Source organism: Haemaphysalis longicornis, unplaced genomic scaffold, assembly GCF_048455015.1.
Source record: "Haemaphysalis longicornis isolate Haplotype H1 unplaced genomic scaffold, Haemaphysalis longicornis Haplotype H1 scaffold_4, whole genome shotgun sequence".
Lineage (NCBI taxonomy): Eukaryota > Metazoa > Arthropoda > Arachnida > Ixodida > Ixodidae > Haemaphysalis > Haemaphysalis longicornis.
In genome coordinates this window covers 226,122,962-226,139,186 of record NW_027526361.1, presented here as the reverse complement: position 1 = coordinate 226,139,186, position 16,225 = coordinate 226,122,962, and the positions used below count along the sequence as shown (strand labels likewise).

The 16,225-nt window shown below is 47.2% G+C and overlaps 1 protein-coding gene across 6 annotated transcripts in view; it reads right to left on the bottom strand.

The window, feature by feature from the left end:
* LOC144179670 (zinc transporter ZIP10-like) overlaps nucleotides 1-16,225 on the bottom strand; it is a 148,648-nt gene that overhangs the window by 24,470 nt on the left and 107,953 nt on the right. For all 6 annotated transcript variants that reach the window (XM_077708120.1, XM_077708115.1, XM_077708116.1 and 3 more), the window contains 4 exons: nucleotides 15,136-15,318; nucleotides 6,943-7,218; nucleotides 3,644-3,749; nucleotides 927-1,022 (listed from right to left, as the gene is read on the bottom strand). In XM_077708120.1, coding sequence (XP_077564246.1) covers nucleotides 927-1,022; nucleotides 3,644-3,749; nucleotides 6,943-7,218; nucleotides 15,136-15,303 — 646 coding nt within the window. In that variant the 5' untranslated portion in view covers nucleotides 15,304-15,318. The remainder of the gene's footprint in view (nucleotides 1-926; nucleotides 1,023-3,643; nucleotides 3,750-6,942; nucleotides 7,219-15,135; nucleotides 15,319-16,225) is intronic.

Sequence of the window (16,225 nt, the reverse complement as noted above, 5' to 3'; positions counted from 1 at the left end):
TTTTTCGATGCCCTCACATCAAAACACCGTGCAGCAAAGCTAACTTTACCCAAGCGTTTCTGAAGTGCAAGTGATTTCATGGAGCAAGGTGTTTGCATGAGCACATTTGCTTATTTGTTTGCATGCATCCTGCTTGTTTGCATGTAACTGCTTTCGAAGGAGGCATCTTCTGGGGGCAGAAACTTTTACTCCGCCGGTCGAGTATACGACAAAAGACCAGAAAGACGCCATTTTTTCATCGTATAGTCTGGGCTCGCAAACATTAGGGGCCTCTAAAACTTGCAAGTCTGATGATGCGTGCGCGCTCTGCTTAAAGGTGGCTAGCCCCAATTTTACGTCATAAAAGGATAGATCTTCCCACTGACTCCAGCCTAGTTATTGAGGTTACATGAACATCGAGGAATGGTTTTAGGTGCAAGGACCCTACCCCTGTGGTGGTTGGCGGCGATTGCAATGTGGGTGGGTCAGGACTGAAAAGGGAGTAGTTTACGCGTTTTGTGTTGAGGACGTTTCTCTTGCGATACCACATCGATCTGGCCCAACTGACCACCCAGCGACATATTACGTGTATCGATAGGGCGTTATTGCTCGAGAATGTCTCTTCAGTTTAGGGTATCGCAGCGACAATTGTGACTTTCATTACTTAAGTGGAAATGACTTTACAGCTTCGCTGGTTGTACATAAAACATATGGCGGAATGGCCTTAAATTTTGTTTACAAAAAGTGTGTAGGCATTCTCTTTGTTGGTAGCAAATGAAGCAAGACAGTATTTAAAAACAAATACTGTCATTCTGAGGGACAGAAATACTGTTTGGTGCAATCAGGCAATATTCTGGATACGCGAATGAAAAGAAAAATATTTTGTAGTTTTTTACTAATCCCACCATTGGCTGTCCAAAGCGTCAAATATTCGGTCAAGAACTTGCCTTGCTGGGTCATGACTTCAGTTGAGTTGTCACCATACCGCTTGAACAAGTCTTCGAGGAAGTCAGTGACAGCATCTCCCACTTCAATGCAGTGACCTGTGCGTAACAAGCAAAGGAAGATATCGTGTCATGAAGCAAGGTAGAGGCATAGCAGCACTCTCTGTGTAACAATATAACACCGTAATAAAAGCCGAAATAATGCCAGCCACTTTCCTTTCCTCATGAGCCCTTGCAAACTACTATCACAATGAAGTGCAAAGTACAATCTTATAATGCTATAAACGTGATAGGGCAAACAAGTATATACGACTGCGGAGGTATTTTTCCCTGTGCGTCTACATTTGATACACTTTTGTAAGATAGCCGTATCACTGCTCTGCCTTAGTGGAAAGACAAAGGAGTGGGTCTGGTGATCAAGGCGTGCAGTTTTTTTGCAGAAAATATACTCACAAAAAATTACTCTGCAACCACATATAATTGTGGGAATCATGTACTAATACATACTTGCATTAGCTTCGTACTTGCCTTGGCTTGGAAGGCTTAGCGAGTGTTTAACGAGCAACATAAAAAACAAAAAAAGTTGTTTTTTGTTAAGGTATGAAAAATAAGGAATGCTGTAGGAAACACAAAGTGAAATAAGGCTCATTTTTCTATGTTATATGTTTTTTATAGAAGGACACCTTTTTTATAGAAGGAACATTTATCGTCTGCAATTCATCTGTGATCCTGATGGGACAACCAGCTTTTACATAGAACTTTTAATTTTCGCAGTGCCCCAGGAAAACATGTTTCAAAGGAACAGACAACTGCTTTTTTGTGGGGTGCATGTCCTCTTGCTCGTACGAAAGCTAGTGTATGAATAGGAAAGGCTGCATTTGATTACTGTTTTAGCTGGGTTTAAGTATTTCTTTTCTTTCCTGTACAGTTAAAAGTATGTTGCTCTGAAGTTCACTGTCGTGGTTGGCAGCATTCGTTTTGGCATCATACTTAAAGCTGGTAGATCAAGACATTCAGCTTTCAAACATTCTATAGGGCCCTGTCAGGAAAACCCTTTTGTTTCAAGGTGTTTCCAGTGATGCCCTTTCATTCGCGACAGAGAGGATACACTCCACAAATATCTGTTGTTTGCCTTTAATTGTTCTACCATAATTTTAAGGAAACAGTTTGTGAAGAAAAATTAGAGCCGTTCCACTCATTGTCAAAGCTGTCGGAAGTGCAGAGCAGTGATTTGCCATAATGCGCTGTGACGCCGTTTATCCGCTCACTGCTGCCTCCCATCACACTCTTCGCATTTCTGTCTCACTCCCTGACTTTAATGGAGGTTTGTCCAATGCAATTCGAATTCCCCGCCTTCGCAGTGCTCGCGCTCCCCCTTCCTGGAAGGGTACGATTGGGGCCTCGCACATGCCGGCGTCTTACTGCGCAGTATCGAACGCGTCGTTTTTGGCGGCCACTTTTTTCTCTTACTATAGTAAAAACCAACCCAACGGGCGTTCCTAACTAAATGGACGCGGGGGCTGCCGGTTATATACACAGATTTTGTCTCAAGCGTACCTGCAGTTTTCTTTGCGCTAAACAACGGGAGATTTATGACTGGCGCCAGCGGCTGAGGAGTTTCGAACGGTTATGGCTGTATAAACCGCTTGGTTTTCGAAACCTCTGTGCTACGCCATTACGGTAAGCCGTGGGGCTTTACTTGGGTCCGTTATATCACTGCGCAGTTTGATTCCGGCAGTCTTGTGACAGTGTGACAGCGAACGAGCTGTGATGACAAGGCCAGCCCCTAAAGTGCTCTGCATTTAGAAGTCCATAAAAGTTCTGTGCGTAGAAGAAAATGCCTTCACTGCCGCCAACCTTCAGCTAAATGATGCACAGTTCGTAATGGCAGATCGGCTGTGTCAGGTGTGTTAACTGTGGTGCAAACATTTACCGCAAGCCGATATAGACATGCCATCGCCCAAAGGCATCACCAAGATTCAATGCCTTAAAAAAATCCCGGACCATCTTCACTGACGTGAAACCTGGGGAAGGGCGAAGCATGCAGTGTATAGGTGTATTATTGACACCTTGGCGTTTTTGCCAACAGGGATGAAACCGTTGGGAGGTAGAGGTATACAGTTTTGCTGTAAGAGTCTCTCGATCGTCTTTGAAGCACGAAGCCCTCTAGTGCAAGGCGTAAATGAGTGTCCCGGTGTTTTTTAGTACGCTTTACGAAGCACTCTAGTGCGAGGTGTAAACGAGTGTCCCGGTGTTTTTTAGTACGCGTTACGTTCTAGCGCGAGATGTAAACCGTGACTGCATGAGTACTGTGACAACATGAGTGCCGTGACTACATGAGTGCCGTGACTACATGACTACAATGACTACATGAGACGACGATTATGACGACTACAGGAGACGCCAACAGCCCCAGCCCCTTAGGGGATTCGCCCCTAAAAATATTCAAATTTTCGGGTTCAGCCTGCCGAAGCTACATATGGGCTATGAGGCTCTGGATTAATTTTCACCCCTTGGGAGTCTTTAACGTACGCCGCAACATTGACACATGGGCATTATCACTTTCGCCACCATCAGAGAAGCATATACCACGGCCAGGATCAAACCAGCATCCTTGGGCTCAGAAGCACACTGCCTTACCCACTGTGGTGCGTAAGTTTCGCTGCTCTTGGATGTAGAACTGTTAATAAATGACAAGTTTATAGCATGGAGAGGCTCACCCTGTGATAGGTGAGTAATGACTGCTGCTGCCACTTTCTCCACGTATGCCTCCCGATCTTTTTCATACGGCATGATGCTGCCCAAGACATCCTCCGCTGTGAAGCACTGGGAGAACAAAAGCGTAGCAATGTTGTCTCAAGGCAACGTGAGCGAGAAGTTGATAAGGTGAGGTGGGATTTTCATGAAAATTAAAAAAAATATGTTGCAAAGAAAAAAACTTATATAGAGCAACCAGTTCAATGATAGATATCCGTTCCATTCTGATCGCACAGTTGTGTGAAGGCAATCCCAGTCTTGTGCGCATGCTGTAACGTCTTCAGCCTTTACTAAAGCTTTAATGTTGAATAGATTACTAGGTGTAAATGAGTTTCAGTTTGTATGTGCTTCACGCACTTGGGCACATCAGCCCATCCGAACCTCTAGATTTTATTCAGCTTTTAATGTTGGGGGTGCAGAGTACAAAATCCCGCTTCGTCTCACGTTATCGGCAATTTAGGAGTGTTTTCTCCAGTATTTACCTTGCCTCCTCAGGTTTCACTGCCACCTCTTCAGGCTGGTCATGTATGCACAGCGGACGTTATGTATTTGTAGCTTATCATATTTGGGAATGGGGGCTCGTAAGACAAAGGATAAGCAGTTCATTTCTTTTTTGGGTGAGAATTGGAATTTTGAAATGACACAAAAGAATGAAAATGGAGACAAATATGGGCTCTCCATGGGATACGAACCCCCAACTTTCGAATATTACACCCAATGCCCAATTACTGAAGCTACAGGAGGGCAAAAATTGACATATCTAATTGTTGGACACATTGATAGACTATAGAACAGCATGGTATGTCAGCCAGAGCTATAATGGTGGCCTTAAAATTATGGTGAACGATTGTGTCTAGGGGCTCCAAAAGGGGAGGGGGGTCAATGGCAAGGAGGGGAGAAGCTCGAGACCTAGGTCTAGATTTGGCAAAGTTAAACTGTCTCCAAAACAAACAAAAATGACTTGACTGAGTGTGGTGCAAAGCGTAAGGCGCAACACGACTGACCCTTTTCGCCCAAACTTACGCCCCACCTGCAAAGGCTAATCGTTATTTAAAGGGACACTCAAGTGATTCGTAAACATTGCAGGATTACTAGCGCAACTTGTAACCCGGAGTCCATAGGCCAGGTTTCGACGACTCTGAGTACGTTTACGCGAATTTATTCAGTCGAAAAATCAATTCAAAAATGCTGTCCTCCTCTCTGCACGCTCACCCATTTTCTGTGGCGTTTTCGTGTGACGTCAGGAGGTAATGACTTGGCTTGACTGCGCTACTTGCATGGTTCGCCGACCTTCCGACAGTCAGTCGGCTCAGCGTTTAGTCCGCGGGCCGCCGCCGACGGGTCGTCGCAATTCGCTCGCTCATTTGAAACTGAGCCACGACACGTTTGTGGACGGAAGAATGTGCCTTTCTTTACTTTGTTAGTTTGCACACTGTATCAAGCGCCAAGCCCAGGTCGCTCCACACAAGCGCTGAACAAGCGCACATGCGACACTTCGTTGACTGGTACGCTAGAAGTAAGATCTAAGGCCACTTGAAGGCGGGATAAGTCAGCGAAGTCAATATAGGCACTAAGTTAATAAAACCAACTGACCCTTTTACCGTACAGCGTAAAACTAGGGAGCACGAAGAACTTTTGTGCGCTGGGTGAACAAGCACAGCGGTCAGCAGCACGCCCACACAACTGTGAACGCTTTTCCGTCTAAGAAATGCAATTGCTAGACATGAGATATTGTGGAAATTTGGGGGAAACTAACTGCATGAGCGCTATACAACAAATAGTCACCTAAGCTGCTTATGGTGCTAAAACTGAATAAAAGTGTAAACTGGTTATACATTATATACCTAATATTTCCAACACCAACTGCGCTGGTCCGTGGTCAAGCGGTCTGGAGCGCTAGGCTGGTTACTTTGCAAGTTGAAAGTTTGAATTCCTGAGGATACAGCCATTTTTATTTTGTAAGTTGATTTTTTTCGTTTTCGGCCGATGTTTTGTATACGGATTTCACCATTTTTTGGCCCGTAACGTTCACTGCTGCACGAACGAGTTCGCAGAGAGCGCTCAGACTGACACTGACGCGCTAGCGAGTTCTCGTTGGCGTACTGTTGCCATAAGCACAGGCTGCTTGCGGGCAGTGGGTACAGGCCAGAATCAGCAGACCCTTGGCCTGGTGCGAACACGCTTTTTACGATACAGGCATGAGTGAGGCCAGCTCCAAATATGGGGGAAAGGCGCATGGCATTTGAGCGTCTACGGTGACGCGGAGGGTGTTCATCCACTGCGTAGGCCTCGGCTAGTGATTGCTACGATTGCACGCCGTCCTGGGAGGCTTATCTTACGCATTTTACAGCCGAGAACATGGCAGAAGCGCGGTATGGCGATTATTGAGATATCGAGAATGCCCATCCAACGATAACATCGGATGTCAAGCATGTTTTACAGAACTGAAACCGAAACTTGTTTGAATGCTAATCTTGCACATCGTCCAATCACGGTGCACCTCCTCCCAACGTCACAGCGTTTAGTTGTTGCGGCCGCCGCAGACCGCCATGGTAGCTTTTCTTCTTTCGGTCTTTATGAAATAATTACCGACTTATCAACCGGATAAATGATGAAAAGTGTGTTAGTTGGAGCCAGTCTACGCAGTGCAAGCAAAAACAAATTCACTTCAGTATTCCTTTAATTCCCCAGTTGCCATTTTTGTTTTCTTATAACTTGTTACGGACACATTACTATAATTAAATTGGCTATTCCTGTAAAATGGAGTAAAGTATGTCCTTTCCGTAATTTTATTGGCGATGTCGATGGCACCTTGAGTGAAAGAGCTTATAAGTGCATTTTGAGTACCTCGCAAAGGGTATGACTTCTCTTCTATTAGGGAGTGTGAAGTGGGTACAAAGTTTTTACTTAAAGTAATTGGCGTTTTATTAAACACTTATCAGGAAAGACGGAGCCACTGACTTGTGACAAAAAAGAAAACTACCCAGCGCATGTTTCTAGAGCCACAAATGCGATAAAAAGAAAGAAGTGAAAGGTTGGCGCACATAAAATCTGACTATCAAATTATGGGGATCCAGCAAAAGGTGTCCTTAAGCTGTAAATACCATTATCATCATCATGACCATCACATGTATTGAGCCTTCTGGCCTTCCCCGCTTTGAAAACAGTTCCAAAGCCTCTGGATGCGTCGGATGAGCTGCTAAAAGATTAACTCTTCAGGAGATTTCAGAGACACTAATGGAGGAGAAATATAAATCCGCACCTTGTTTCTCCTGGTGGGCACGTAGACGGCCTTGACCCGCCGGAGGATGTGCTCGAGGCGCGCGAGCCGCTCGGTCGTCCCCGGAGCCTCGAGGCGCAGAGCAGAGCGGCACTCAGAGTACGAATCGCAGCGGGCGCTGCCACCATTGCAGGGCCTCGACAAATCCGACAGCCGTTCCAGCAAGAGCACACTGAGCTGCTCCCGTTGCCAGCCTTCCCGGGTTCGGGATGTGCTGTTCCATCCCGGCAAGTCTGCCAGGCTTTCGTGGGACAAGCACTGCGCAAGCCACACGTGGAACAATTAGATCATCATAAAGGAACACCAGGTGAACATTTCTGGAGGTTGGCAAGGTTTCTGTTCAAGAAGGGCTTTTAAAGCAAAAGTTTTCTTAGTAGAACCGATAGCGCCCTGTCAACAAATTAATGCAATTCCCCATAGACCGGAAAGCTCTGATAAGCTCTCTCCATGGACACATTGCGTGCGTGAAACCGCGCTTCCATTCAAAAAAGTTACTTGAAAATCGTGAAAAAGAAACGGTTCTAGATAACACAACACACGCATCGATCATAAAGGAGTACAATGGTATGCCTTTATCTCCTAACCGACGTATCAGTATACATTTCGATCCTTTGTAGATGCGTTTACCTAGTGCGCGAAAAATTGCCGCAGGGGTTTGTTCTTTGATTGCGATTTGAGTCTTTGATCGATAGGACGCATTGCAGCGTAGGTATTGACGCACTTTGGACGCAGCTTTAATGTCAGAAAGATTTCACACTTCTGTCAACCTTCGTTAGGATGCGAAGATAAAGTTTTTTAACGCTGCAAATACCCCGGCACAATCTTTACATTACGCAGCCACAAACATCCGAGCATACACTTTTACGTGTGATGAAGAATTCAAAAAATTGCACTAAGTGTCAGCTTTCGCTTTCATTGCTTTATATGAAACTACTGCAATATAAAAAGACAATAATTTTCGAGCAGCAATAGTTTTTTTACCTTATAAAGCTGCTCACTTGGCTGCAGCTGGTAAACGTAACTGTAACCAAGGCCAATAATAGCGCCAAAAATGATTTGCCAATGCTCATCGCTGTGGTAAAATGTAGTATAGTGAGAGTATTATATAAAAATGAGCATAAAATAGCATTGCCCTCATGCCGGTTGTATGAGCTAACTGATTGCATGAGCTCTGGCGGGTTGTCTTCAGTGCGTGAAGCATCTCGACAGTGTCCACTCAAATTTATCTTAAGGACAGCACATGAACTGGACAGCACATGAACGTCAAGACACTCCAAGTGTACAACGAAAATACTTTGGCCTTAGCAAAGCTAATTATGCTCAGCAGACGCGTAGTCAATGAGCTATTTGCTATTACAAAAAAATAACACCTGCTTCGTATGCAAACGAGATTATTAGCAGCCTGCGAGCACAGTTTTTCAGAGTTGGTGTATTCAGTGTTTGTAAAGCATGGGGCACATGAGAAATGCTGAGAGTACCAGCACTTTCAGTCACTATGGAACTTCGCAGGTAATAGTTCTGATTACCCAGCTCTTTATAATTACTGCGTGTAAAATTGTTACTGCTCAGTCATAAAGAGCTTAGCACACTGGTTGGTTGGGGAACACGGCAGCATGCGAGAAGTAAATTAGTTAACAGCCTCAGGAACGATAATGCGCCAGCATAATCCCGGCATGTATTTCGAAATCCACGGTGGTCGCACCGCGTGACAGGGTTACCGCACAAATTAGGTAATAAGCAACCTTGGGAGTCATTTGCTTTTCAAACGAGACCTATTTAGTTTTCCCGATAAAAAGAAAAAAATTGAAGTTATTCTACTCTGTGGAGGCGGTCGTCTCGAAGAAAGAGTTTTGAGTTCCGGACATGATGCATACATGAAATCTAAGCCATAACGTTTGCTATGGTTGAACGAGGTTAGACCAATTTTACAGAGCGAAAGCTAAGTTTTCGAGTGAGAGCAAACGCGCACGCAATTGCACCGCAAGAGAAAACGCGCAGTGCTTGGCGCAGTAGCCGCTGTAGGCGACAATGGGCGGTGAACTTGGTGGCACGCCGTGACCTTACTCTTTCCCCCTTCCTCCTCTCTCCCCCCTTTCTTGGAACGAACCAAGGAGTATATAAAGATTTGTTATATCCTCCTTGAAACGAACGTGCGATTAGATTCACTGCGGAAGCGGGCGAGGCGCTGGCTTGACCTCGGCTGAGCTTGAGCTTGAAAGTCAGGTTGACGCTACGAGGAACGAGCAGTTTTCTTGGTTTGACCAGGAGTAATAAGCTTCACGTAGAATAGCACCCTCAGAACAACACCTCCAGTGTTAATTACAGCACTTGACATACGATCGCCATGGAAAGATGAAAATGAAAAATTCCACGGCAAAGAATTCATTAGGGCCATACAGTTTTATGTATTGAGGCATCACAAGACAGGAACGGTTGGAAAGCTGATGATGACAGCGCAGATGTTATTTTGGCTTGAATTATATTATTCGTAGCTTCTGAAGGTGTACGCGCATATCAGAAACTTGGGAATATCAAAGCAGATAACTCGATATTTGATGCAGCTCTGAATGAAATAGCATCATTTGAAAACAAATACTTTTCAAGTATTTCGACGTTCGAAAGCAAATATTGACAGTTGTTTCAATGAACGCAAATGCGCAATATATAGCCTAGTTGGAAACGAGAAATGCCCCGCGAACGACCAGTGCTAAATGTAATCTTTAGACCAGTTAGTACTAGCTACTCAGTTGATGTATTGCCCTTCGAGCACTGGCGATCGACCGCCGCAAACGTTCTCCGGCTTCCTCCGCAGGCGGCGAAGGCATTTCCCTCAATGCACCAGTGGCGTGCGGGTAAAGGGCAATAAGAACGAGTTAATGGATCGCCGTCTATCTCTTTGGCATTAGGCCAATTCAACCTCGTCCTTCTCTTATCGCATCGTGATAAAGTGGTCGCGCTCAAGGTGCCCTGGTCAACAGTATCTAGATAAGAGGGCCTGGATACTTACCACCACATTCCTGGATACTATGATCAAATGATACTCACATCGATCGTTTTAGATGCGACTGCATCTCATTCACTCGCCTTGTCCCTCCATACGGCGTTGTTGTTGTCCGTCTACACCCCTCCCCCATTCTCCTCGCCGCGCGAGCTGCGCTCTCCGCCGCTCACCCCCTCTCCTCTCCGATAGCAAACACTCTCTCGCGAGGGTCATTGGATTGGATTCGATTGGCTTGGCTTGGCTTGTATTGGATTGGATATGGATTTGGATTTGGATTGAAGTGGATTTTGTTGGATTGTGTTGCGTCATAGCCGCGCCACGTTGCGTCATAGCCGCAGCAGGGGGTTCACGGCACGTTTCACGCGATGGGAGAATCAACCTAACGGAAACAACAACGGAACCCCCTATGCGTTGCATCTACACAGGGGTTCCCGCGAGGGGAGGTGGGAGTAATTTTTTTAACATGTAATTTTCTTTTGCCTACACAGAAAATAGAGAAGACGGCATAATTGTCTAGCTTCGTACTTCTATACATTTAGATAAACCTTTCCAGAAAAGAAGGTGTTCACTTCGTAACATTGATTTGATTGATTGCAGGGTGTAACGCGCCGACGCTTCACAGGCGATAAGGGGCGCCATAGTGGATGGCTCCGGATCAATTTTGACCCCCTGGTAATCTTTGACGTGCTCCGAAATCTCGAACACACAGGCGTTTTTGCCTTTCGACTCCAACAGAAAAGCGGCCGCCGCGGCCGGGAATCGAACCCGCGACCTCGTGCTTAGCAGCAACAACGCCTTAGCCACTGAGCCACCGTGGCGGGTGACCCCGTAGCATTGGAGAAGCCAGTCTTATCAGCTGCGCACGTTTAATATTGCTTGACCAATAGATGGTGCATCTGGGGAAACAATTCACTGTCGATACACGTACATACAGCGATAGAACAAAGAACGTCAGAGCGTGCGCGGAGAGAGGTGACGTCGCCGAACCGGCGGCGGTAGTGGCTGCAGTAAGCTGCAGGATAGCTTCTGCTTCGAAAATTTCGCAAAGCCTTTTAAACGAGCCTTTTATTTTTCCACAAGCTAGTTACTGAAGCAGGTTTGAGAAATTGTTAACTGAAATTCTCTTATCGGAAATCGGACAATATTCTTTTGATGTTGAACTATTCAGACGAAATCCTTATTTGCTTCGAAAGCAAAAATCGCTATTCGTACACTCCTACGAAAAACACTTGAAGATCCACTGGTGGATCCGTAGAAATACGTGAGCATCGTGTCCCTCACCCTCGCGAATTGAGGCTCGGCTCATGCGCACGCCTCGTTCCGACTTCACAAAGGTCCCCAACGGGGCGTTTCACGCATGGTCCTCGTACACTGTGCCAACCGTGCTTATCCTTCTAAACATCCCAGTGGTCACATTTCCTCGCTTTAGCAGCGGCATTGGCCATCTGACGCTTCTTTTGTTGTCCACCAGTATCGGCATTTCGTCGCCGTAATTTTTACCTATCCCATTCCCCTTTTGCTGCTTGTGATGGTTCGGCCCGATCTACTGTTCTTAATAGCCTTCCGTGCTTTCTGGAACATATACAGCGACAACTCTCGTTCATTTGATTTTCAATCATTCTTATTTATCGATAATTCTAACTATACGATTCGGTACCGCCAAGCCTTCAAAGAAAACTGCGTACAAAAAGCCTGTTAATTGGGACGCGAGTGGTCTCCGCAATGGATAATTGCGCCCAACCGCGCCCGCAGTTCCGTTCCGAGGGCGTTGGGCAGCTCGGATTCGGCGGTGCAAGATGCCATCGTCGGTCGGGCTGCCAAATTCACTGGGGACCTTCCTTCCTCGGTCACCACCCCTCCCCCGAATTTGCCCTTGCTGCAATAAAAGTTTTCTCTCTCTTTCTCTCTCTCTCTCTCTCTCTCTCTCTCTCTCTCTCTCTCTCTCTCTCTCTCTCCGTTCCTGGCCTATGGCCAGTGGACCATACCCGCTGCCTACGCACGAGGCAGCATCGGCCTCCGGAAGGCAGAGAAGAACGCAGAAAAAAACGTAAATTGGGTAAAATCTTATCTAAGGCAACCATAGCCGATGTTTTGGGAGACGTTTCTTTGCGAACTACGTCGATGTGGACACGAGTTCAGTGCGGGGCTTGCTGACAGTTGCATCATTTCTGAGGTTGGAAGCGTAGATCCAGTCGCTGCCAGTGACTACGAGGATAAGGGCGGATAAAGCGGCCATCGCTCAGAAAGAATGACCACAAGGAATGCTACCCGTCTCTTCCCCAGTTTTAAGTGTACGCGAAGAGGAAGTCTTCCTCTACATAGAGCAGAAATGTCGGTTTTTGCCTTGAATGATAAAAGGCAGGCTCCAATCGCGGATTTTTCTAATCATTCAGTTGCTGGCTAGCTCTACTGCTCCCCAATCGCATTCTACGGTTTTGTCATTCACTTTCGTTAGTTCGAACTCTCGTTACTTCGAAATGAGGTAGCGTCCGCTTGCAGTCCGAATTACCGAGCTTGTATATACCGTATTTACTCGACTCTAAGCGCCCCCTTTTTTTTTACGCTCGCGATGCCCACTCGAAAAACCTAAAAAAAAGGACTCGAAAAACCTAAATTACCCCCCCCCCCTTTTGTTTTCGCGGCCGTATCTCAACAAGACAGGCGCAAGGAATAATGTTTTATTTGGTAAACATTCAAAACATAAATAGGTAGACAGTGAACCCAACACTTATGTCTGATCCTCAGCCACCCTCACTACCACTAAAGTGTTGTGCCGCTTCGGCCACCGCTGTCAGTTCCCCCAGCAGGTCGTCTTCTGTTCCGTTGAGGTGTTTGTGATTGCAAACTTCATAAATGACTTGGCCCAAACGTCAACTCGGGCCCTTCCACTTGTGTAAAATCCACCTTGGGCTGGTTGCTTGGAAAAGGAGGTGCTTAGATCCGTATGCCACCCGGTGGGAGGGGGGGGGGGGGCGTGGAGAGGGGGCTCACTCTTTTGCATAATAAAGTTTGATCAATCAATCAATCAATCAATCAATCAATCAATCAATCAATCAATCAATCAATCAATCAATCAATCAATCAATCAATCAATCAAACGTTTTAGATGCGAAGCATCTCATGATCGGGGCTGTGTCCCTCCCTCCCTCGTTGTCCGCTGTCCGCACTCTACTACGCATGCGCGTCTCTTCAGCCACCTGAGCGTTTGGGCTGACGTCAGCGCAGTCCACTATAAAAAGAAATAGTTAGGCGGCGCCCGGTGTCGGTCACACTACTCTCTAGCCGCAACGGGAGGTACGTGGCGCTCTTCCCACTGTGCTACAAACCGAGACGGGAGCATGTGCTACGAACGCACCTTATGTCCTTCACTCATTCACACTACGTCAAGAAGCTACTGATACAACGAAGGCACGCGAAGCTTAACGTCACCGGAAACGACGAACTGAAAACTAATGGGAACTTCAGTCGGCCCCATGGCTGCTTCGCATACTACTCAGGGTTCTCCCTACGGGAAGATGGTGTAATTGTTTTTCCCGTTTTTTTCCCCGAAAGTAGGGGAGGGCAATTGGAATCAGGGGGGGGGGTGCTTAGAATCGCGAAATTACGGTATTATGCAGCAGTCGCCCTGCTGAAGTGGTTTCACAAGTACGCACTCAGTAGATGCTTCTTATAATTGCAGAGAAATGAAAACTACCTTTCATTTTTGTTTTATTCGAACTCAAAGCGATTGGCAGCGTCAATAGGCTGGACGTGCCTGTGCGTGCGTGCGAGACGGCCCACATTTTTGTCCTTCCAAAGCCGGGGGAAGATTGCGCAAAGCACCAAACGCTCTCCTTTCCCACGTCGTAATCAGCCAGCCAGGCGGGGCACGGCTCTTGCGCGGTTTCGACATCTCCGTTTAAGTGGGCCAGAAAAGACAATGCAGCGTCTTAATGCGAAAACATTAAACGGCTAACTGTGCGAAAAAGCCGGCGCCGGGCGTTGGCGTCTGGGACAGACAAACGGTTTTTGGTGGAGCGTATACATATGGCTTGCGCATGAAGTCAGCACCGTCCTCTCTGGCGCACTGCTCTCAGCTTTCGTTCTCAGCGCTATTCGAGATAAGGGCCAGACAAAGAACTTAGAAGACATGTTCGCAACCTTCAATCGCGCACTCGTGCACGAACATGGAAGCTAAAGTGACGGCAGTGCGAGCCACAGGCTTCGCACTAGGATAAAAACAAAAGGACTGCGCTGCTAGGCTATGCACAGCCACGTGGGAAGCACGATGCAGAGACTTGCAACAGTGGCCGTGAGTTTAGTGTTCGGCGGCGTATCAAGCACGCGCCCCACTGACCTGGCAAAGCGGCGCAACAGTCATAATAGAGAGAGTTAGCTGACCGTCTCTGACGATCCGCTTCACTCCCAACGGCCCGCTCAGCACAACCAGAGCGTCAGCCACACAAACAGAGGCTTTTAGCTAAGCGATAACCGTGTCCCCCTCGACGGGTAATAATTCGCGTCACTGGTCGTGTCCTGTGCGTGTGTAAACAAAAACGTCATCCCACAGTAAAGATAAGAATTGGTATTTTGGTGGCTCACATAAAGTGAAATACGGTATTAAGTGCCATATTTCAACTTTTTAATATAACGTAGTCGCTCACACAGTATAATGGTCCTAAATAATCTAAAAGAAGCCGTCCAACGTTAGCCAAGACAGGGCTGTCTTTCTCGGCGCTGCATAGAAGTAGGCTCGCGCTTCGGACGACGTTTTTTGCTTCCGTCCTAAAGCTCGTTGAGGTGCGGGCACCTTTGCCTATTCGAAAGCGCTTTCGCGGTTTGGTCACTCGTGTTTCAAATGAAGCAACGGAGTTCACCGTAGCGCGCTCGCCTCGCGGGGGGCAGCCATGTTGGAATTCCTTGCGGTATCGTATGCTGCCGCTTGAAAGTCCGCTAAGAGGCCCCGGATAGTGGAGCGGGGCTCCGTTCCGGTATCGCTGGTAGTGCCCTAGCGCGCCACGCATGCGCAATGGCACTCCCGCTTGCTATCGGAGCGGAGCGGACCGTCAAAAACGGTCAGCTAAAACTCTCTAATTACTCGCACCGCAAAACTGGGGGGAGCACTCAGCCGCGTTCAGCTGGACATTAATGCTTTCACATTGACGACTCGGAAGTGACTAGGCACTGGAGCTCACCTGTACGCACTCGAAGGCGCTCAGTCCGGCGGGCGAGCAGCGAACCTTCTTTTGCAAGCTGCGGGCCAGCCCCTCTGCGCCAACCCGCGGGTCCTCGGCGCTGCTGCAGGCGGCGAGCGCCAGCAGCAGGAACTCCCCCACGAGCCATGTCGCCTCCTCGCGACGCATGCTGGGCCTGGACACCTGCAGCGTGGGCACAGAAGCAGCCTCAACGATAGGAACAAAACCATCCAGACTGGGGTTATAGTCAGCGAAGCTGCACTGGCTACGAGCATCGGCTCTGAATTGGCTTAGGCGGCATGGGGCCCTGAAGACAAAGTACAACCAGGGGCGGTATTCTCCTGTTTGTCCGTTTTGCATCCGTTTTGTTGTGGTGTACGTTCAGTTGTAGGCGGGCTTAGGGTTGACTTTTGCACGAATGTTCTAGTAAACACATTTTAAACGACTAAAATTATTTTAAAACATCTTTTATGTGTTCATTGTTCCGCCAACGAACCAAGAACAAGGCGACAAAACATCGTCTGCTCCAAATCGTCTGCTCATGGGAAGCCGCGGCTCATAGCTCCGCCGGGCTTGTATGGCGTCACATCAGGGTGTTCGCTTTTAGCCAGTCAGGGCTTGCTCAAAACTGACACTTTTGAAATGGGCACAAAACGGACAAAACACGAGAGTACCGCCCCAGGTTCAGTTTGAAAGAACTAGAGTTTGGTAACTCGCCCCGCTGTATTCAAGCTACGAAAGGCTTTTATCAACAGCAACAGCAACAAGAAAACTAGCAAGAAGCTTTGCAAAACATTGAAATGTTGTGCTACATGACGCAACACCGGCAGCGGGGCCCAATAGAGGTCATCCCTAAAAACTTAGTTATCACTGTGTCAACTGCACGTCAGCATTCAAGTGGTACTACCGAATGAAACCAAAGGCCCTACCAAATTTGCCCAGTCATGTTTCTTGGCAGTGCACGCTTTGGTCGGCGGCTGCAGTTCGCACAAACAAGATTTTGTGACGTCATAAAGAAATCTCCGGAATGTGGCATGGCTGTTGCCCCCACTTCAGTTCTTATCCTTGATGCCTAAATTTAGGTTGCAGT